This window comes from Lichenostomus cassidix, chromosome 2 (genome assembly GCF_008360975.1).
Source record: "Lichenostomus cassidix isolate B80296 chromosome 2, HeHo_3.0, whole genome shotgun sequence".
Classification (NCBI taxonomy): Eukaryota; Metazoa; Chordata; class Aves; order Passeriformes; family Meliphagidae; genus Lichenostomus; species Lichenostomus cassidix.
This window is the reverse complement of record NC_139482.1, coordinates 123,495,136-123,519,044: the sequence shown is the minus strand read 5'-3', so window position 1 is coordinate 123,519,044 and position 23,909 is coordinate 123,495,136. Positions and strand designations below refer to the sequence as shown.

The window sequence follows — 23,909 nt, the reverse complement described above, 5'->3', positions numbered from 1 at the left end:
CAAATACTGTGGCACAGCTTTTAGAAACCTCAGATGCCCAAAAAAGCATCCCAAATGACGTCTCTATAAATAAAAACAATTAAAAACTCAACTTTGTCCTTTCTGTGGGGTTTGAAACAATAAGGACATAAGGGCAAGAACAAGGAATGTGGAAATTATTTGCAATAGATAAAACAAATATTTCTACTAATGATGAATACCTTATGAAATTTGGAATCACAAACTACAGGTGTACCCACTGGATTTTAAAAGGGTGTATAAACCTTCAGCCTTTTAATTGCATATCATAAGTAGAGTTTCATTACTAAGGATATTGATCAACCACTGTAAAGGGAACCTCAGGAAAAAGAAAAGGTTCTATTTCTAGTTATAACCATACTTTTCATTCTCAGAACATCACAAAGGAGATCATCACAGCTACAGAATTTTGAAGGGCAGACCAGACACTCATGCTCTACAAGAGGAAGAGTGTTCTCATTGTGACACAGATACCAACACCTTTCCAAGGAGAGCTGGAGAGGGGCTGCAATGCCTCCTCTTGTTGACCAAAACCATGTGGTAGGGTGCTAGGAATAAGTGTAGACTGTCTACCTGACCAGTGCTCCCAAAGGACTTCATGCTGGGGTGACAAGGGCTTAGGTGTGAAACACCTGGGGCACAGTTGATGGGGCTTCCTTTTCACCAAACAGCACAAACCTCCTCACAGCTGCACACAGCTGGAAGAGAGAGGCTCTCTGGGGTGCCACTCAATGTATTAGCTTCCAGTTCTGACTCACCTTTCAAGACCTCCTTTTTCATGGACTGTAGAACATCTTTGGGGAAAAACCCTTTGAAAGCTAAAGCTAGTTTTTACTATTATCCCATTCCCACTGCCAACATGCTAAGTTTGCCAAGAAGGTTGACTACATGACTTGTGTTCAAAAGTCTTCTAAGAAAATTCTTGCCTCTGGCATCTCAAGCAGCCATGCAGGACAAGCAGGTATTTTCCAGTTTGCTCTCCTAGACTTGAAAAGTCTCACAGTATTTGGGTTTACATCCCTGATTCCATCTCAAGATACGGTATTGCATATCTAAAAACTGGACCACAGAAAATCAGTACGGAAATAAGAAATTACATTGCAGTTCCCTGATTTTTTTCCTATGCTTCTGCCAAAAGTTTTTGGTACTCGTTCTTCCACCTTTTCTTCTATGTGCAGCTTAACTTGATACTAATCTAGCTATTTGAAGCAAAGGAAAAAGTACTAATCTGATTCTTAAATTTCTCATTCCCACTAAATACTCTGAAACTCATTTGAGGAGTGGATTTTGAAGTCAAGTTCTATAAAGCTTCATCTAGAAAAAGACACTTCAAAAACTCCACGAAAATACTTATAATTTCTTTTATTCATGGCTTGAACCACTCAGATTCCCCCGTAGTGAAAAGGCAATTCTGTGCATCCATGCAAGAACTGAGTTAGAGTGGACAAACTTGCTGGCTTTGCATGCTGACCACGCTATTTTTACAGTAAGGCTGGTCTTTGACTCCTTGTTGAAAAAGGGTGGAGGGGAGGGTTCAAAAGAAACAGAGTAGTGCTTGAGTAAGGAAGGAACCTGCTGCTTTGCCTCCTGCCTGTGATTGTCTGCCTAAATTGTAAAAATGTATTACTAAGGATTCTTTCCCAGGCTTTGCTCCCATTGACCAAGCATTCCCTTCATAAACAGGTCTGCTGGTCTACTTTTCCAGCTATTATGCCTGAAAAGAATTCTTCATATAGAAACAAGTCAAACTCACCTCTTCCAGTGAAGCACAACACAGAGATCTCCTTTGATGTGCTATTAACCTCTGCTATTAACACTGCCAGTACGTAGGAGAATGCTTTAAGTCAAGCAGAATCTCCAGGCTTGCCTTAACTCTGCTTTCAAGTACCACTTTGGAACTTCAAGAGACATGATCAAAACAGGTCAGCAGCTCCTTTGCCTTCATGCCCCTAGCATCTGCCCCAGGCACAGCCTTTGCTTTGTAAAATCCTGAGAAGACCAGCTCAGAGTAAAGATAATTTTTTGTTAAGGATCAGACGCAAAGTACCACCTCTACCTGTTCATGCTGCTCCATCCCAACATTTATGAGCTTACAGAGCAAGGTTGAGCAGGAAGCAGAGAACATGGGATGGTCTACCAGCAGCAGAGTACCTTGGCTACTTGAAGCTACTACACACTCTTGACAAACAATAAGGGCTCCGAAGAGTGACTCAGGCCTTCCAAAGAGAAAAGGGGAGACTGGATGAGATTAAACAGTAAGGAAAAAGACTGTTAAGACAGGAGATGGAGAAGGCAGGGAAGTGCATCTGGAAGAGGCTTCACTGATAGGCAACGTGTCAGTCTCAACGTGACTCCAAGCCACCCAGTGGAAAAGCAGGGCCTGGCATCCAGGGCAGCTGGTTGCACAAGGGGTTGGTGTGGTGAGCAGTGAGCAAGCAATTCTAAAAACTGCACTGAGTGTATACACGTGTAGGAGATACACTTGAAAGCATCTTGAGAACTGTTAAATACAACCCCAGGACATTAAACTTTTGAGATTTGTTGGGTTTTTTTTCTTTCTTTCTTTCTTATGCCATATAAACTCCCTGATCATTTAAAATTCAAACAAGCAGAGGTGAAGAACTCGCAATGTTCATTAACACTGCTGCTCCTAGTTGAAATCTTTTATAAAGATACCATCATCTTTTTCTAAAACCAATGCTGTGGATATTTAAAAAGGAAGTCCCTAAGCCAGGTTGTGTTGTATGAATGGCATATTAATCTGTTTCAGGACTATTTTTGCTACGCACTGGTAAGAACTTCTAAATAAATAGGTATTTGTACAATGAACAGATCTAAGATGATTCTAATTGTTAAATCTCCAGGCATTAGAGATTTAGCCATTTTAATGTCATCACATGCTATCCAGACACCCTGCGTGGCCATGGTGTTTGTATTTGGGCAATCTTAGTGTTTTCAGGGCCTGTTCTGGTTCCTTTTATAGTTGGACAAGCACCCCTATTTTTGGTGGGATACAGTAATCAAGATTAGTGGGCTAAAGAATAACAGCATGCAAAGTCAATGCTCAGCCAGACATGCTTTGTTCTGCATGAGTGACCTTAATACCCTGTACATCCCCAGCACTGGCCTGTGCATGTCAGGAAGCTGTCAGAGCTTTGTTTCAGTCAATCAGCAGCAGGAGCTGAGAGTACAGGAGCAGCGTGCAGCAAAGCTATCTAAATGCTCAGGGAAGAAAGTCATTACAGATTATCTTCAACATACTTGAAAAATAAATTCATACCTTTATCTCCACAGTACAGGGAAAGCAATTTTCTACATATTAGCACAATAATCATCAGAGGAGTGTCTTCTTGCCCATTTTGCTTGTTTATATCACTCCAGTATCTTGTAGTCTTGAGTATGCACATTTTTAGCTTGATTTTTCTGTCCTATAGGTTTTGCTTTCCATGTTGCATATTAAAAACCCAGTCATTACCTCTTTTCCATGCACAAAATGTATCAGAGCTTTATCACTGCAGCTCCCAGCACCCACAACAAAAGCAGCACCAGCCAACACCTCATCCACTGAATTGGTGGTGATCTCTCAATAGTGACACTGCAGGCCTTTGGCCTAACCTAAGCAGGAAGGTAGGACATCCCTGGATTAGAATGAAAGCACCTAGCAAAAGTGGGTGCTTACAGAGCAGGATGCCTATCCATCTGGTAAAGAAAAAAAATTAACTACCTTTCTTAGACAACAGAAGTAATTTATTTTGGTGATAAAAAACTTGCTAGGATCTTCATTTTTCTCCCTTTTCTATTCATAAATATAAGCCCCAATCTTGGGCTAAAATAAACACTGTAGAAATGTAATTATTATTAATAATTATTAATTACTTAACTCCTGGTTTACTCTATAAGTACTTACAGATGTCTAAGTATTTAAGGTGAATGTAGGCATTTCACATTAAAACACAAGTTGTATACACTGATATACAGACTGTCAAAGAAAGAAAAATAATCACAAAAATCATTGATATATTACAGTAACAGGGCTTTTGAGCATGTGAATACATGATTAACCAGGGAAAAAAAAATTCTACGTAGGTTTTCCACTTGAACAATTCTCACACTTCCTGCAAAGCCTTTTCAGGTGAAGTCATGGTATATGACGTTTTTCTAAACTGTGGGAAAAACAAAACAAAATAAAACAACAAAACAACCTGTCCTTCAAACATTCTTATTTCAGTTTGGTCCTCTTCTACTGTACTCTTCTAGCTTGACAGGATTTAAAATCCTCTGTTTCAGGTGTTCTCATAACCCCTCTGCTATACGGGAGCTCAGTAGAGGGTTCAGGAGCTCAGCACTCCAAAACGATTCTGAGGAGCTGGTGACCTAATAAAATAAAAGGGTTCCAACACAGAGAAGATATTTATCCCAGACAAAGCTATTCACATCTACTGTTCCCATGTCAAAATTTCATTGAATCATCTTATCTCACTATTTGTTGCAAACACATGGGAAACACTCAATGTCTTCAGCACAGCTCTCCTCCAATATAAGACATCGCCTTGACTTTGACATTCCGGTGAAGAAGTTGTGAACCTTTAAATAGCACCTTGACAGTGCTATTTAAAACAATCTTGTTTTCAGAAGGGACAGTGTCCATTTAAAAATCTTAGCAAAAGTCAGGTAAAACTAGTTTCAGATTTGTGTACTAAATCTGCTGCCAAGTTAACTTTGGAAATATATGTACTAGATTTAGAGAAATCAGGCATCTGCTTAACAACAGGCAGAACTAAAGACTCTCAAGAGTACTACACCTTCAATTCTCCAAACTGGAACTACATTTTCATTATGAACAAAACTGATGGATGTGTAACACACGTGCAGCTGACACCTTCACCTGCACAGCCTGAGGAGAGATTGACCCTTCCAAACCCACAGAGCTTTGCAATACAGATGAGACACCTAAGCAGTTACTTTAATAAATAATAGGGTTGGACATGGGACTATAAACACCACATAAAGCTCTCCCTTTGATCTTCATAAAATATTTCATGAAATATCCCAAAAGTGAGTGACAAAACCACTACAAAACTGAACTTCAAAGATATGCCTTTTCTCAAATTATCAAAAAATTAACCTACCTTTCCCTTTGAGCTAAACTTAGTTACTTTTATGCAAGATGAGTAGCTCTACTGTGTGTTGACAGTCCTATTATCTTGTTACTTTAATTGCTGAGCTAAATTTACATTCAGCAAATTTCCCACTTCATTCAAAACAAGAGGAAGAAAATGGCAGGGATTTAGCAACACATATATTATAAACATAGTATTACAAAACCACTCTGTATTTGCAGCCTGCTGTCCTTCAGCTAAGTCAATGATGAATACTTTTAGAAGTTTTCCTTAAATTTTTAATAAATTTAATAGCTTTCAAATAAGAATAACCACTCTAATATTGTTTTGCATTACATTGTATAGAAATTTTGGAGGAAATAATGTCCAAAAATATCTGGCTTCACTGCAGTATTAATTTAATAGCTAATGTGCATTATTCATATTGATATGCAAATACATGTGATACTAGTCCAACATGCAGCTGCTTAGAAAGATGCATTCATGCATCTTAAGCCACCATGACCCACTAGTGTTAGAAGACTTGTTGATCTATTATGTTCTCCTTCAAGGGAAGGCAGGGAACATTTAAAGTGGTGTGGCCATCTCTCCGATTTTGTTGCATAGGAAAAAGCTTTCTCTGCAGCCTGCTGTTTTTAACACACGCAGATGCAAACACACTTTGTTTTCCATTCTTCAGGGATTCTTCTTCTTTCTTTTCTGTTCTTCCTTAAGGTCTTTTGCATTACACCTGGACCCCAATGCTGTTAACATTTCCATTGCCGTCAGGTTGGCTCCCTTCATTATCAGTCGATCTCCATCAGCTGTAAATGAAGAAAATCTTAAGTCACAAAGTGACAATGACTCTAGCGTGCAGTTGTTTCGTACATGTAAATCCATGTTTTATACATGTAAATACCCTGTTCATCTTGTCTGATTAGAAAGTACTCCAGCTGCCAAGGAACCTGACTATGCACTACCGCTGAACAAACATATCAAACTGCCCACAATATGCATTTAATTTTCACTTCTGCACTGCATTATTGAAAAATCTGAAACATTTGTCTAGATATGCCTATAATAAGAAAACATTTTTTATGAGAATGGGTCATCCTATGCCCCTGAAGTCATCTCACAGAAGGCAAAGGCAGCATTGGAAGGCACATTTTCCATGCATGGCTAAGCGTTTTACTAGCCTGTTGTCTGTGGTCTGTCTAATATACTTCTTTAGTCAAAACAACTAATTGGTTCACACAATCTGGTGGTTATAATGTAAAAAAATACAGAGCGCTATCATTTCTGAAAGAATTTCTTTTAAAACAGGCAGGAAGCAATAGAAGTTGAGTATTGTACCCAAGTTAATTATTTTGCAAGATTTGCAAATACAAAACCCATACCCAAACCCATACAGTGCAATAGAATGCCTGGCATCCATATCCCAGCCCCATCTTTGCCAAATACAAAGGCTTCACTGGAGAAAATACAGCCCTTAGAAAATGAAGAGTTTAGAGGTGTCTTGGCATTAGTGAGATAAAACTGTTTTGGGTTTACACCTGAAAAAGCATTGAACTTCACTGCTTCAGTTTTAATAACATCACATCAGAATTGGAGACAAGGCTAGGAAAGACACAGGCATGGGGGAGAGAGAAACAAGCAATGTTAACATTGAAATAGGCTTTCCCAAGCAAAACAAAGAACATTCAACACTTTTGACATTTCCACCAATTCACGAAAAATATGAAAGTTTAAAGATAAGGGGGTAGCACGGATCAGTAAAAACGAAAACTTTAATGGGCTATACAACATATTAGTCCATTACAGCACAGCAGGAAAGAAGATGCAGCCAGAGAAAAGGACAAAAGCAGATTAGAGCCATCTGTTCATAGCCTAGAATCTGGGATGCTTCCAGAACTGATGAGATTTCCACCATCAATTCCCTGCCCTATCACTATACCCACAAAGGAAACCAATAAATTTGTATTATATAGTTGACCTCATTCTGAAGGTCCATCTGCACTTACATGGCCTCACCCATCTGAGCAGTTCCTTCAAATTACAGTTACTCAGTTGCATAAGCAACTAAAGGTATTCAGACTTCTGTTCTCAAGACTGAGATGCCTCCACTACAGGTAACATTAAAAAAATTACAGAAAGTAAACAGACTATTGTACAAAAACAGAGCTACATTTACTTGCCTGGAATTCTACCTGACTGCAAGGTCATATAAGCACATCACTACAAAAGTACACTCAGCTCCAAAGTTGTCAGTTTTGGATCTAAGATCCCTTAGATCTAATTGTAGTACAGAGACATATATACACATTTATCTAGACATCAGGCTGCTAGTGACACCCTCTTTCTTTCTTTCTTGCTCCCAGCTGCACAACATCTAGATATGGACCAGAGCCAAAAAAAAATCACAGTTAAAAAAAGCAAAATATAGAATATAGTAACATTGTAACAACACAAACCCAGGGGTTTTATGTTTGTTTAAAAACAAGCTCCTTACCGAACATAACATCTACAACTGGTTCCGATCCATCATGTCTCACATCAGTAGTCACTTCACAGTTTGTATTAGTAGCTTGGATTTTTTTATGGTAAATACATTGGAGAAATTTTCTGAAAGTATATTTAAAAATATGTTAAGTATGTTGCAGACAGAAATTTAAGTAAACATATCTCTAAAACTAACCTGCATATCTTGATATTGCTGGTCAACAAACTATAAACAAATTAGGATTTGTACTTAAGTTCAGACAGCTACTTCTTATGAGAGAACCACTCTTAAAAATCCAAATGGATATTCCTTATATACTAACATGTAAAAAGCATACCAAAGAACTATGTAAAACTTCAGTGTATATACTTTCAGTGCTTCTCTCAGCTAGATTAGTAACAATAAAAAAATAAGCAGCTACGGCTTTTTCACTTTTCTTTATACAATCATTTGCTTGCCAATGTTTTCTTGTTTGGGTTTGAGACAGCATTTATTTATATGACATCTTCGGTCTCCTGTAGATTTCTGAAATGCATGACAGCTAGCTACTATTCTGGCAGCTTAAAGATATTCTAAGCTAGGATGTGCCACTAAATTCATTTTATAAGTACGTGTGCCTGTAAAGACATTGCAAAACGACATTTTGCAATTGTTTGGTGTAGAACCTACATAGCTGGAGAGGCACAATCCCTTACACTTGTCCAACAATGAAGTACTGGGATAGAGAAGCTTCCCCGTTACCAGCACTTGGAGTGGCTACACACACTCACTACATGATTAGCCACCCAGGGTAACCCCCTGAGTACTCTGGTAAAGCTCAGTGCTTCACACGCCCATTTAAAAGGGTCTACAGCTGGGCACAGCCCCTCCGGACCCCAGCACAGAATGAATCCTGTGAGCCAAGAGACGAGCAGCACCCGCGACCCAGGAGGGCGCAGGAAGGGCGCACGGAGGGCGCTGGGGCGCCTATAGACATGGAGCCCGGACAGAGCGGGGCCGGGGCCGGGACCACCCCCGCAGCCCCCTCACCTCGTGCTCTCCACGTTGGGCTCGAAGGGGCAGAACCGGACGGCAATACTCTTCACCGGCCGCAGCACCACGCTGATCTTGGACGCCATTTTCTCCCCGGCCCCTACTACAGCTCCCAGCAGCCCCCGCGCAGCAGCGCTAGACGGCGGCAGCCGCGCCAGCCTGCCCCGCGGGCACCTGGGAACTGTAGTCCGTGCCGCGGCTGTTGGGGCGGGAGGCCCGCGGGTGCGCGCCGTTCGCTGGGGCGCTGCCGGCTCGACGAGCCTCATTGAATGGCCCGAGGCGCTCAGGGCCAGGCTGCTCCCTGGCTGTGGGGGGAGAGGGACCCGCTGGCCTGCCTGTGTCAGAGAATCACAGAATGGATTGGGTTGGAAGGGACCTTTCATTTCATCTAATTCCAAGAATTAGATTTCATCTAATTCCAAGAAAGGTGCAGGGACACCTTTCACTAGACCAGGTTGCTCAAAGCTTCATCCGATCTGGCCTTTAACACCTCCGAGGATGAAGCATCCTCAGCTTCTCTGTGGGCAACCTGTTCCAGTGCTTTACCACCCTCACATTAAAGAATTTTTTTTCCTAATATCTAATCTAAACTTACTCTCTTGGAGTTTGAAGCCATTCCCCCTTGTTCTGTCACTACACGGCCTTGTATAAAGTGCCTCTTCAGCTTTCATGTAGGCTCCCTTTGGTACTGGAAGGCCACAGAAAGGTCTCCCCGGAGACTCCTCCAGGCTGAACAACTGTGACTCTCTCAGCCTTTCCTCGTCAGACGGGTGCCCCATCCCTCTGATCATATCCATGGTGCTCCTCTGGAGTCACTCCAACAGGTCAATGTCCTTCAGGCGCTGAGGAACCCAGAGCTGGATGCAGCACTGCAGGTGGGTTTTCACAGGAGTGAAATAGAGGGGGAAGGTAAGGATCAGTAAGGAGCTGTCAATATAGCTAAAGATAAATTAGAGGCAATATTTTGCAATACATCAAGGAGGTGAGTGATTTGCAAGAGGCACTGCTGCTGCAAGTGAGCACATTTGGGTTTTGGTTTTTGATGGGTTATGTCCAGCAACTGCTTCTCAGCCCTTACACTAAGCCTGGAGAAGAGGAGGCTCAGGGGTGACTGATCACTCTCTACAACTCCCTGAAATGGGATCAGCCTCTTCTCCCAGGCAGCCAGTGACAGGACAAGAGGACACAGTCTTAAGCTGCACCAGGGAAGGTCCAGGTTGGGCATTAGGAAGAAATTCTTCAAGAAATGGAATTGGAATGAGCTGCCTAGAGAGGTGGAGGAGTCCACATCCCTGGATGTGCCTAAGGAAAGACTGGACGTGGCACTTGGTGCCGTGTTGTAGTTGACATGGTGGTGTTTGGTACAAGGTTGGACTCGATGATCTCAGAGGTCTTCTCCATCCTCATTGATTCTGTGACTGCCTGGGCGCCGGTGTCGCCGTGTGCCCGGGTGCCACTAGATGGCACGCACCTCCCTGGCAAGTGGCTCCGCAGCGCCGGGAGCTTGGTGAGGGCTGGGGACGGCAGCAGCGGCATTCAAACACACGTTGCGAATTTCTGTGCAATATTCAATACACACCCACCCCCCTGAACTACGGGAACTGCATTAAATATATAGCATCTCTTGGAATGGGTAACCTCTTTTTAGAAACTTATATTTGTTTATTCCAAGTCCTTTTCCTTAAAAAACTCACATAGTCATTGGGTAAAACCATCCTCTTCACTGAGATTTGGACAAGAAATTAACTAGCAAAACTAAGCACAGTAGAGTCTATATAGTTGTAATGGTTAAATTTTTTATTCTCTCTCTCAAGAGAATAAACACATATATATATATGTTATGTTATATGTATATATATATACATATATACATATATATGTTATATGTATATGTATATATATGTGTGTGTGTGTATATATATATGTTATGTGTAATAGTCTTCCCTTATGAAAAAAAATGGAAAAAATACATTATTGTGAGACAGCCTTTAAAAGACTTCACTGTAAACAATAAATAGCTGGTTCAAATATGAATTTTTCCTATATAATAGTCTTAGATACAGGGCCAGGTAAATAGAGTATTTTACATTCAGAAAGCAAAAGTAACTTATGAAATTTCAGCATCTCTTTCTTTGTTATAACACAAAGAGCTCAATGTATTCCATTCAAAATCTGTGGTAAAATTTCCATTGGCCTCTATGGTAACACTGAAAGAATACCAGTAAATGACAAGGAAGCAAGAATGATCACTGATTTTACTAAGGGCTCCATTCTTCATGCCTTTCTTCCAGTACTTGTTAGTACTGTGGCACTCACTGACTTAAAAATATGCATGGCCAAAACACTTTTATATTTGCTCTTGTTGCATTTTGATTGTAATTTAAGAAGAATGTTTAGCTTGCATTGCACAATTAAATGAAGAGAAAATTTTATTTACTCCTTTTCACACTCAGATTAGTTAATTTTTTGACTTTTATTATGAGCAGTAAAATTTGCATCTTTTCCCTTAAGCCATCTGTTTGGAGTAATTGAAAACCCTCTCTGCTTTTTCAAAGTAATTTTTAATTCTTTGAAGTCTGAGAGATTCCGAGTAACACCTTACAACAGGTATGTGGTAACTGGCAGGCTCTGTGTTTACTTCTCCCTTCAAAGAATGCTCTGTGTCTGTCAAAGGCAAGAGTTCCTACTCATCCCTACAAATAGGAATATCTCTTCCTTGGATGCTACCCCTACTTGTTGAGAACCAAGTCTTTCTCAACACTTACTCTAGATGCAGGAGTCTTAGCTGGTGGTAATTCTGGTGAGAACATGAACTTTCACAGTTACTAAATTAGATAAATAAGCAGCGAAGTGACACAACTATTAAAAAAAACCCTCAAGCATTTCTTCATCTCTCCTTAAACCCCAGTGATGGTTAATCACAGTACATTGGGCTACCCTCAGTTTATACCAGAGTAACTCCAACTGACCTCTGCCATTTCAGGAAAGCTGATAATTTAGCTGTGAAAGACTTCAAATTGGTCTCTCCAGTTCCAGCAGATAATCTGGGAAGTCTCAAGTCTCTGCATTTGTGACTGTTCTCCAAAGACATCCTTGGGAGTCTGAATGATTCATGATTCTTATACCTAGTGATAATCATACGCATTCCTAAAGCATAGTAACATGAAGAAGCGTCAAAAGATACATTATTATAATGGAAACTATTTTAGTATTCCTTTCGCTGGGTGGATCTTTTTTATTTTAAATACTGCCTCGTCCCAAGTCTACAGACTTTCATGTCATCAGTTTCACTGAAGTGTAGCCACGAGCCTGTAGATGATTTATAACTAAGCACCATACGCAGCAAGGAAAAACCGCAGCCATGCTTTTTACACTGTAGTTAGGCAGAGAAAAGATGCAGAAACAGTCATGCAGATAAAGGTCTGTAGTATTAATAACACTAAGTAAATATTCCTCCTGTCTCATTTATTATTCCAGATCTCTTAAATCCAGGGAAGATTCTTTTGCTTTTTCTCCTGTTTCTTACTTAACTGCTTAAATTTTCAATTACGTTTTCTGACTGTAGAAAGGTCCACAATTCAGAACTTTTGAAATCTTATTTCTCTGCTAAAAACATGCCTGGTTTTATCACCTTGGCACTGGCTTTTGATTGCTCTTCAGACACTGCATGAGAGAGGCTTCTCAGTGCTGCATTTCAGGTGTGGTGTAACACCTCTGTGTGTTTTTTTGGTTAAGGAGACTTGTATAATTCTCTCTGATTGTCCTCTGCTGACTTCCTCCTCTGCATCTTTATCCTTTTTCTGCTGAGTCTTCTCTGAGTCTTGTCACAAACGTCAATAGGCCTGGAATTTAGCAATCAGAATGTCATGTCTGCACATCTAGTTATAATGCTGTGTAGTCCAGGAATAAAATTTAATGCTGCCTTCAGGGCAGTAAGCAGTGCTGAGGAGAAGTGAGCCAACACAAAGCCAGCAGCCTGCCTGTTCTGCACTGAGGTGATGCTTCCAGATGGCCACCCAGAAGAGGCTCTTTGAGCAAGAGCCTGACAGGAGAAGCAAATTATTTCTGGAAAAAGAAAAACACTCTGACATGTGCAGTATCATGGAGCATATCTTTGAAAGAGCAATGGACAGAGACAGTCAAGATCACAAAGGATTTGCATCAAGTTGTTATAAAATACTAGTGCCACACTGAAGGACATGTTGGAATGAATTCCCTACCATACTGGAAGAACACTGCTTATAGTCATAAAAACATAAACCAGTCTGTGTTTTCTGTCTGGCTTTGTTTCTTCCTTTGAGCTGAATACTTTACACCATATGTCAGTTACTGAATTTTAAAAATATTTTCCCAAAGAGAAGAGCTGGTAAAGGTCCTTTATTCTCTGAAAATTGTAGAAGTCAAGCATAGTTTTATACTAATAGTACTACCAATTTTGCATTTTATTTATAAACCAACTAATAGCTGTGTGCTGTTAATATGGTTTTCAAAAATAAAAACAAAAAATAAAATCAACCAGCAAAGGTGCCACTTAAAATGAGCTTGGCTTTTAATTAATTCTGAAATAATAACTCTGCCTATCAGTTCAGAAAAGCTCTTATGGGAGTGAATAAACAGATTCCCTTGTTGCTCTTTACTCCTCTGCAAACATGTATTTCTGTTGCCTGAGGTTAACAACTTCCAGCAGAAATGTTTACTAAAATAATATGCAGCATTTAACTGGCTGAGAACATACTGTGCCAATTCCTGACTTGTAACTTAATTTCTTGAGCATAATACCTAAAGCTTTGTTTCATCTATTTTCTTCCCTAATAAATGCTACATTAAATATCTGCAGTTATCCTTTGGATTTTTGCGTTGATTTAAAATATTCACTTGCTTCCAGCGAAGAAATTTCATTATCATAATAGCAAAAAGCACAAAGGTGAGCTGAAATGAATGGTAACAACCCAAGGTTAGCACCTAAGTCCTTGAGGTCTGGAATCTGTTCTTGAAACTCCAGGTAGATTAAATGTATGTATTTTTACTTTAAAGGTCCTTGCACACAGTGGCTCACAGGTCACTGACAGAATCCCATTTGACAGATCTGACTCTAAAAGAGTTGTTATCATGGTTTAAGGGGGAACAGATTTTTCACAAGTGCAGAATTTGGGGAAAGCAGTTGTATTAAAATTTGATCTATATTTTCAAAGACTTCCTGAAGGTTTGTCTGTGCTTCAAATAACTTGGTAGAGGTTTTGAGGAGCTCAGCAGCATATTGACATTTGTACCACTTTGCTGAGGGCATGCTTCAGTGCTGTAAGTACCGTAAGCAAAGCAGTTTGTTTTCACTATGTTCTGCTAAGAATAGCCGTGCCTATAGATTGATGGTTTAAGTTATATGTATTGTCAGCAAAGTACAACAACACTGCTCAATTGAACATGGTGACCAGCCAAGAGAGTCTCAATGTACACTTTCATTTTTCCCATGTCAAGAACTTTCACTTTATGTTCTACAAGCTTATTTATACACCCATTTTAACTTCTATTTTATAGATTTCATGAATGTATCTAGGTGTGGCATACATGTAAACCATAGAATATCTTCTTAACACAGATAAAAGTTGAAATATAAAGTCTAGATTTTCAGACATAAAGGAACTAGATATCAAAATAGGGGGTTTTTATGCAACCATTTGCTGTGACAAGTTTCATATAATTTTATCTAAGCATTAACATAAGTAAAAGGTATCTCCTCAAGAGAGTTATTGTAAAGAATTCTTACCATCTATGTGACTAGAAGACCATCTTTCTTTAAACTTAAACACATATCAATATCAGTGATGCTACTAAATGTAGTATTGTAATTCCAGTATAAAGGTGGTTTGATTTACTGAGAGGCCATAATAAAAATATTCTTTGCTGTAAATTTAAATATGCCACAACATCCTTCATGTGAAGCTCATTCTACATCTGTACTCCTATGCTCAGTTACAAAAAATCCCACACCAAACCCCCTAGAAACTGCATCATAAATCTCTTGGTCTTACCTTGTACTTGAATAAAAGTGGTATGTTTGGTTAAAAGCCTGTATAGCACAGGAAGAGTATGATCCAGGTGGTGTCACACAAGAACTATGGGTGCAATGCAGTCAGTGTTATGCACTGACTTACTGCAGCAATTAATAGAATAAAGACCTGGGCCATTTGAAGTGTTTGTCAGATATCTCCTTATGTGATTACAATAGTAGTGTAATAATTACATTATTGTGTACTAATTGAAGTAACATCTCAGAAGATAGAGGAGAACAAATAAGATAATGCAAGAGTTGTTTGTTATGCATACAGAAGCTGCATTATAGAAACAATAGGAAGCAGATGACAATTTAGATAGACACTCCCAGGAAATTTATGTTACACTGATGAAATTAGGAATATAAAATGCCATATAAATAGCAAAACCAGTGAATTTTATTCAAACGTATATTACCAGTTAATCCAGGAGGGAAACAACTATCGGTTCTTGAAGCAGTGATTTTTGATCTATGGACCCTTTGTCTTCTGTGGCCTATGGGTTCATGAAGGATTATTTTTAAAAAATAGTAATTCTTGCTCTTGGCAGACTTTCAGTCAGGGTCAAGGAGTCTCAATCTCCCCTTGAACACTGTGAGGATCCACCATGTTACTGATATTTACGGATCAGTAAAGACTTATCACCAATCTGTCATTACTGTTCAGCCCTGATAAGAAGAGATAGAAGAGTATTGGTTACTAGGCTAGCTCCAAGTGGTCAGATTTTCCAGACAGAGATTCTTAAAGTTTAAAAAATATCAGAGATTATTCTCTGTATCATTCAAACCAGAGGAAATCATCACAATTTTTGTCTGGTCTTAAATTACTGACAATATATCCACATTTTATCCCCTTTGAACTAAATTAATTAACTGAAACGTCTCAGGGCCCTTACTATAACCAATTCAATTCTTACCTTTATCCAATTCCTTGTGTGACATATTAAACAGAGGGTGTGCTAATCAGAGATTTCAAACACTTGTGTTTAGTTTTCTGCATATAATACTTTTGTTCACATATTGAGATTGCTGGATCTAATTTTACTAAAGTCAGTCACATTTCTTTCTGTAGTGCTGATGGGTAAAAATTATCATGATGAATCAAAACTACTAAACCAGAAATATTTCCAGTACATTTATTTTTATGCCGTTTTCCCTTTCTCTTGATGAATGAGTGATGCATAAAGATAGGAGATTGATAACTACTATATATAAAAATATAGATAGAAATATATGTATAAATATATATATAAGATATAAAGTGTGTATATATATATATATATATATTTAAGGAATAACCACTTCAAACGGAAGATAGAGAAGCTATGAATTTAGCTATTTTATTCAATTTCCATCATGCCTGCAATGAGAGAGTACATTCATTTACTGTAGTCCCTCCCAGCAAATCCATATCATCAAAGAAAGGATAAAACATCAGTTTCCAAGGCAGCTTTTTCTGGCAAAATACATCAGTTCCATGTTGACCCCAAGTAAGGTAACAATGTGAGGTTGGGGGACACAAGCTTTCCTAGTCAATGTGTCCCTTGTACAGCAGTAGCAATACTAAAATTCAGGTGGTGTCTGACCATTTTCAGCCCATGCCCATGCTGCAGGCACAAAACAGGTTTGCCTCCACAGACGCTCCATTGTCCAAATTAATAAAAGTGATGTTTTTGCCGTGACAGCACAGAAAGGAACGCACCCTTTGAGAAAGGCAGCAGCACACAGCAAAGAGGCAACTGCCTGTGGATTCTCACAAAATACGTTTATGACAGGAGACAGCTCCTGAGGAACAGCTGTGATGAGCCAAAGGTCTCTGCCGCCGCACCCTGTGCTGCCCGCAGTAGCCATCAACACTGGCCTGCCTTTTGTGGGGCTTCTACCTACATGTCTGTAATCAAGCAGATTTCTTCTCCCAGTCTTAGACAAATACATACTTAATCTGTGTCAGTTATTGATTTGTTCTGTTGGGTAGCGACACATTTAAGTTTTAAATCCTCTGTGCTTCTCACTGCCTTAATAAGCTGCTGCTGTCTCCCCTTCTCTGGGGGCTTTTGGGACATAGTCAATACCTATAAACTCTAAAGATGAGAAAGGATGTTTCATCTCATTAAAGTGTTCCACGAGTGGAGATTTCTTTATTCCCTTTTGTGATTTGTGTCCACAATTTCTGACCTTTAATATCTGTGTTGTCTCACTTACACATTGTGTGCCTCTAGGGAATGTACTCAAGTATGTCACAGGACATACTAGCAGATTCTTGCTTTGTGTTATGCACCTTCCTTTTCCAATATCAGAGTATTCTCATCTGTTTATAGACCGTGCAATAGCTCAGTGAGTAAAATCGTTCTTCTACAAGACCAGGTTCTGTGAAAATTGCTTATGTTGCTTTCAGATATTGCTTCTCTACCAGATTTTTCACTGCACTTATGTCAATAATGCAATTTTTTACTCTTTAATGCTACAATTACTCAGTAAAAACCAATTATCTTTAGGAATATTGTAGCTGTCAGGTTTTTTTTTCCACAATGCTTATCATACCTGAGGTTCTGACTGTGTCATGTTGCTAAGGTTTCTGGAAACTGGGTTATGACTCAATGTCTTTCTCCCTCTTAGAGCTCCTCCAAGAGGCTTAAAGTGAGTCACAAAATAAAAATACAAGTGGAGGAACAGTTATCCAGCTTCTAACCCTACACGGAATCCACATACTTTAAAATGTCCTGGGACTATGGGCATGTGATGACAGTAGTTTCACAGGGCATCCCATTGCTCCTTTGCAAGCCAGCAGTGTCAGCTTCAGAAGTCTCCTATGGATCCCCTGCTGCTAAATATTCAAGTTGGCCGCATGGAGAACAGCCTCCCTCTGCTCACAAATACAGCCCCAGCATAACAAATTACACTTGAATAGCTTGAGAGCTGCAGGTGGCTAAAGAGTCCCCAAACTACCACCCACCATCTAACAGCAGCCAGCAGTTTCCAAATTTGTCGTAAATCCTTGCAGCTAGTCAGTACAAACATTCATCATTTTCTCCATCTAAAGAAATTAGGCTGCTGCCTTCTCATCCTAGAAATGTGGGGAGGGCTAGTCATAGAGGGCCTATGCTAAAAGGAGTCTCACAAAGACAAATGGGGCCAGAAAGAAGCTGTGCTCAAAGAAATATAAGTCTAAACCATTCTCCATTCTCTGTGTTGCTAAAATTTCATTTTACTAAGAGAAGTGTCTGATTAGGATTCCGATCCTCACCAGAAATTTGATTAAGCCACCGACAGCTTTACTAAAATACTAATTTTTGAGTGACGGTGCACACTCTTGCATAAAAATTCATTCTTTCTGTTGACATCGGGTTTAAATATATGCATAACTAGCTCCACTTGACTTGGGAACAATCAACTTCTTGGAGCAAAAATCAGGAAACTCCATAAAGCAAAGTGCCGTGGAAATGACAACATTATATGTATTTACGAAACTTTTCCATTAGGAAAAGTAGTCAAACATTAAGCAGTCTTGGTCTGCTTTTCCATAGAAGTTGCACAGCACAAGAGTGTTCATGAAGTTACATAGCATCGAGATGAAATAGAAAAGGGATATAAAACCCTTTGATTGGTATCAATACATAAAGGAATTGCTCTGCCCCTTTAGGGGCTTGGTGTGGTCTGAGCAGCACTAGTCAGACAGTGCTTAAAACCTTGGCTGAAAAGACTCATGCTTTGGTTTTTGGTAACCATTCCAGACAAACTCTGCATGCAGTGAGCTGAAAAAGTTATTTTTCAGCTCATACAATTCAATTCGATTCAGCTCACTCAGGTGACATTGAATAAAGAGATGTCTCAGTTAAATAGGTGCATATTAAAGCATTTGTATATTATATCAATCAGAGAATCAAAATGAAGAAGTTGCTTGAAAACTGCTGATTAATTGTAAAAGTTAATACTGGTGCAGCCAAGAGAAGCAAAGGATAAACTGCCAGCCTAATTCTTAACTTGTGATCAAGAAACTATTGTAGTCAGGTAACCAATAACGGTAGAGTAGGAAACAAAAAAAGCCCCCCATAATAATAAGACAATATCATGTTATATAATTTTTATACATTTGGTAAGGAAAGATGAAGTAACCACAACATACCTGGAAATACATGTGGCTGATGGTGCTTTGGAAATGCATCAGATGCCCCCGAGCACCTGTACTTTGGACCAGGGCTTGTGCAGAAGGATCTGATGCTTTCCATTCCTAATATTAATGGCAACAGGGATCCAGGCTTATGCAAGGATGCATTCATTGAAAGCACTGGTGTTCTGTGACAAATTGTAGCCCTGTCTGAAGAGGCCCATGGGGAAGTGACTCCATGGATGACCTTCTGAATCCATGGAAGTTGACTTCGTAGGGTCACTGTTTTGTTCAGCAAGAGCATTTGGGTCCATTCCCCTTCTGCTTCCCAGTGCTCAGGGAGTGATTTTTTTGTGCAAATAGGGGAGGAGAGATTAATCCAAAACTTTCTTCAAAAGATTCCCTGCATACGAGACCATATTTAGGCATTTTAACCTCTGTGCTTGTTTCTGGGATGGTGCTGACCAGCTACAAAACCTGCGCTCAGAATCAAAGGTTTGCTGCCATTAAATTTCTCCAGGTGACATTGGCTCAAAATTCTCATTGAAATTTCTGAATACAACTAAATAAATTCTCTTTAATGCCAGAATAGCCTTCTAACTAATATGAATTTAGTATTAATTCTTTTAGAAACACTGAGTGTTACAGAAATGATTAGACTGTGTCTAATTGTGCCAACACTATATGGAGCTCACTTACATGTTACAGCTAGGCAAGTCATATAAGATTTGCTTTAATGGATTTTCCCAGAAAGCATTTTCTCAAACTGGTGCACAGCTTAACAACCAGAGCTTGTGTAATTCTTCTCTTGGATGTTTCACAATGGCATTTTTTGGTCTTCTAAATGCGAGACTCCAACTAAAGTAACAGAGCAAGTAATGTTGGCAATAGAAGCAGGTAATGTGAAATTCATACCTCACACCTGCTTTTCTATGCCACTTAGTCTGTGCCAAAATGCTACTCTCTTGTTGGAAGCTAAGCAAATATCAGATGCCTTTCATTTCCCAGACATGTGTGCCACATGCCACAATGTGTTCCAAGTCTTATTTGCATTTGAAGAAGAAAGAATCAGTCTTTTGTGTGCTTTTATTGCAGTCATTGCTGTTGTAAGGATATCTTTTTCCTGGCAGGTATAGAAGGCTTAATTGGCCCTGTCCATCCAATTGTCTCTGTTTTTTTCTACATTATTATCCTGTTTGTAAGACTTGTGCTACCCTGATTTCCAACTCTCCTAAGCATACGTGACAATGATGAGAATATTGGTAAGGTGAAAAGAACAGTATATTTTTTTTATTTTGTTGTATTTCTTGCTTCTTCTGCTGGGTGCTGGCAGTTTTGCTTTGGGGGAACACTGGCCTACAGAACTCCAGAAAGTCTTCTATGACTTAAACTACTGCCAGTGCTGTGTGTTATAAGGATGCAGTACTGCCCTGCTGCCTTCTAACTTCCCTGTTTCTTACAGACACTGGCAGCCTGGAAACATTCTTGACTAAACTGCTGCCTTTGGATTTCTTTGGTGGAAGATGAAGGATCATGGCAGGAGAAAACTCGCTGATCACAGTGACATCCCCCTCTCTGCATTCATTTTCTTGAATGAGTTAATCTCTCTGCTGAACTCATCCAGAGATTCAAAGGGATCCAAGTGAAAAAAGAACTGGTAGAGTTCTGCACTCCTGGACAGGATTCAGCTGTCTGTCCATGGATGCTTACTGTTACTTAAGACAGTGGGGCATCTTGCCTGTTCTCCAGCTGCCCACCTTATGGGAAGGTCCATCTTTTCTCCTAAGCCCAGTGTCATATCTGCCAGCCCATGCTAATGACTTGGATATCCCAAACTACCTCCAAAGGTTGTCTTAAGAAGTGCACTTATATCCCTGGATTCTGTAAGTACAGCAAATAATTTAATTCATTGGATGTGGGAATAAGTTTGGACTGATACACAAAAATAATGGCTTTTCAAGTCAAGTTTTCAAGATTCTGGTATTAGGAAACCAAACAGAATTCAGTCTCATTAAACATCTCGCTGACAAGATCTGCAAAAGAGGAAATGAAAGAATATTTTAAATTTTCTTTTGATTTTCTGGGAATATGCTTTACTTTCTCCTGCTCCAACCTAACAAGCAGAACAAAAGTAAACAAATGGCATCAGCCCATGAGTCAGATTTTAGTGAAGTCAGCTGTTGACAAGTCAACCTAACTGCATTGCTAGAATTTAGCTGCTGGGTGATGTCAGAATGGCTGAACTTGCTGTCAGATTACCTCAGTTTACCACTTGCCTGCCATGCCCCACACCTCAGATATAAAATCTGTTAGTTCATTCTTGCCTGCCTAGGTGAATTTCATACTCTGTTATGAGAAAGTAAGATCTCTCCAGCTCCAACGGGAACCCATCTTTTAGTTCCCAAACCAATCTGTTCAGGTTTTTTTCTCCCTGACCTGGCCCAGTTGACCACTGTGGCCATTGCTATGCACAAGTAACTCACTAAGGTAAGAGTTATGTGAAGTTCTGAAGCAGTGTGGGCTTCACCTGCAAGACAACTCCTAGCCAAAGGCTCTCTTGTGACATATCCAGAAAGTTACTACAGGGCTGTACTGTACCAAGTATGGTTTTGTTCTGCTGAATAAAAGCTATGAATATTTCAATTCAAGCCAGTTTAAATGATTTTCAGAGGAGAATTTCAACTGCATGATGTTTCAACATTATGTGGCATCAGAAAACAAGTAGGGAGATATGAAGCAATAACATGGGTGTTAGGAAAGAAGAAATTGTGATACAGATTCAACAGGAAGAATAATGGAAGTTAACTACTCCATCATAAGAAACACACTTCAGACTCCCTTGGCCTTTTCAGGTCTAGCAACAAAATAGATTCAGTGCAGTAGTAGTAGGGAAGAGGCTTGGAAGGCACAGAAAGAAGAAACACATCTTTCCCCACTGGACTACTCCCAAAGAGATCTCGATATTGTTGGTTGCCACTATGAGAAGTTGTTATCTTGGGGCAAAGGTGCAGAAATGCCCTGATGTGCCCAGGAAGTTCTGCCCTGCCCTGGGATAGCAGTCCTTAAGCAGGGTGGACCAGCTCCTGTCCTAAAATGTGTCCACATTTACAGCTTCACAGTTCACAGCTTTCTTCATTCAGCTCTTATCCAGCAGGTTTTTGTTGTTGCTCTAACAAAGGGCTTTTGTACTCTTTGGATTGAATTAAACAATCAGATAATTTGATGAAGCACTGTAGGTGGAAACAGTATGTTTATTTTCTATTGCACATTGCTTAATAATAATAATAGTAATAATAATAGTAGTAATAATAGTAATAGTAATAATAATAATAATAATAATTTGTCATTATTAATAATTTGTCTGGTAATTTTTCGTTCTTCCTTTAATTTGCTCAAATGAATGCTCCCTAGGTAATTAGACTTCCAGGTTACTTAAATGTGGATCACTCCAGTGGCTACTTCAGCCATTTGGAAGAAGCACACAGCAGCTTCACACAGAGAGGGAAATAATATCAGCTTTGCTTTCCCCCAGGAAACAAACACAGATGTTCTCTGCTTGAAACTAGAGTAATTTATCATTTCCTGCGCACTACAAGACTGCTAGGTTCAACAAAAAGGTAAAGGTGGAACACTGAAACAAATCTGGAAGACCTTAGATGATACAAAATAGAAATTTTTGCTGCAAGGGACACACAGAACAGGAATAGTTTTTATTTATTTTTATTTTTTTATTTATTTTTATTTATTTTTATTTTTTATTCTTTGTCAGTATTTAAAACCAGAATGACAGTGGCAGTGTAGTGGTACTCTCTAGAGGGGGAAGTTGCTGTAGACAAAGGCAAAAATACATTGTTTAAATCTTTCCAGCTTTCACAAGAAAAGTTTTAACAGATTGATCCATTTTGGATGGACCACATCTGAAGAAATCCGTGTGACTTTAGCCGAATGTAATTGGCTATTTTCTGTTCCTGGAGAAATTCTGTTCATGTTCACATTTTCTTAAATTTATGTGACAAATTTTTTAGTGGTGGACTGCTGAAACTTGAGGGATAAGATTTTGTTATAATTGATCAGATTTGTCCCAAGGTATTCTCCAGCTGGGTGACTTAGGTATGAATGCAGTATTTCAATTACATATACACTTGTGAAACAACAGCTTTGAAATACACTCTCCAAACCTCTCTGCAGGCAGATAGAAATTTGTGGGGCTTTTTGCAAGTTTCACAGGGAGGAGCCGTAAAAGGGAGCTCAAAATTATAAACTATTTAAAAACAGGAGTAGGAAAAAATATGAAGAATAGGTTTACCAGGTGCTGTTAAGTACATCAGCTTTACTTCAGCCCTGCTCCCTTAACCCTTGACTACTGGAATGAACAAGTGCACAAGAGGGATCCCTCGATATTTGTGGCCTCCTTATATTTCATAAATTCATAGAATACCATGTTGGAAAGGACCTCAAGGATCATCTTAACCAACCTTTCTTGGCAAAAACACGGTCTAGAAAAGATGGCCCAGCACCCTGTCCAGCTGGATCTTAAAAGTGTCCAATGATGGGGAATCCACCATTTCACCATAGAGATTATACCAAAGGCTGTTTTTACTCATTGTGAAAAACTTTATTTCCAGTCAAAATCTCCCTAGTATTAACAGTACCCATCAACCCTCATCTTTTGCATGTGACTCATTGTAAAAAAATGGAGTGTCTATCTTTTTTGTGGCCATCTTTTAATTACTGGATGACAGTGATAAGGTGTCCCCTCTGTCATCTCTTCTCAAGGCTGAACAAACCCAATTCTGCTTTTCCTCAGATTGCAGACTTCCCAGTCCTTTGCCTGATGTGGCTGCCTGGCCACAGCTGAATTTGAGACTTGCTGGATCACCACAGGGATGTACTGGGCAGAATTCACTTGAGATCTGGAGAGTAACAAAGCATTAATTGTAGAGGTTAACGTTAGTGAAGCAGTAATAAAGTCAAGATGATTGTGTTATTCCTCTCTGAAGCCACCATCAGTCATGCAATTATCTGAAGAAAATGCCCACAACTAAATAAATCACTGTGTCAGAGCACCTCAAGACCCCAAGCCTGTATCCTTCTGGTAGCACCACT

General features: G+C 39.5%; 1 protein-coding gene across 1 annotated transcript; it reads right to left on the bottom strand.

Moving 5' to 3' along the window:
• Positions 1-5,513: 5,513 nt before the first annotated feature.
• On the bottom strand, positions 5,514-8,785 carry MRPL53 (mitochondrial ribosomal protein L53). Its single transcript, XM_085053101.1, has 3 exons — positions 8,647-8,785; positions 7,627-7,739; positions 5,514-5,941 (listed from the first exon to the last, which is right to left on the bottom strand). Exons 1-3 carry the CDS (start codon positions 8,733-8,735, stop codon positions 5,814-5,816), a joined length of 330 nt encoding a protein of 109 aa, XP_084909227.1. The 5' UTR covers positions 8,736-8,785; the 3' UTR covers positions 5,514-5,813.
• Positions 8,786-23,909: the final 15,124 nt, after the last annotated feature.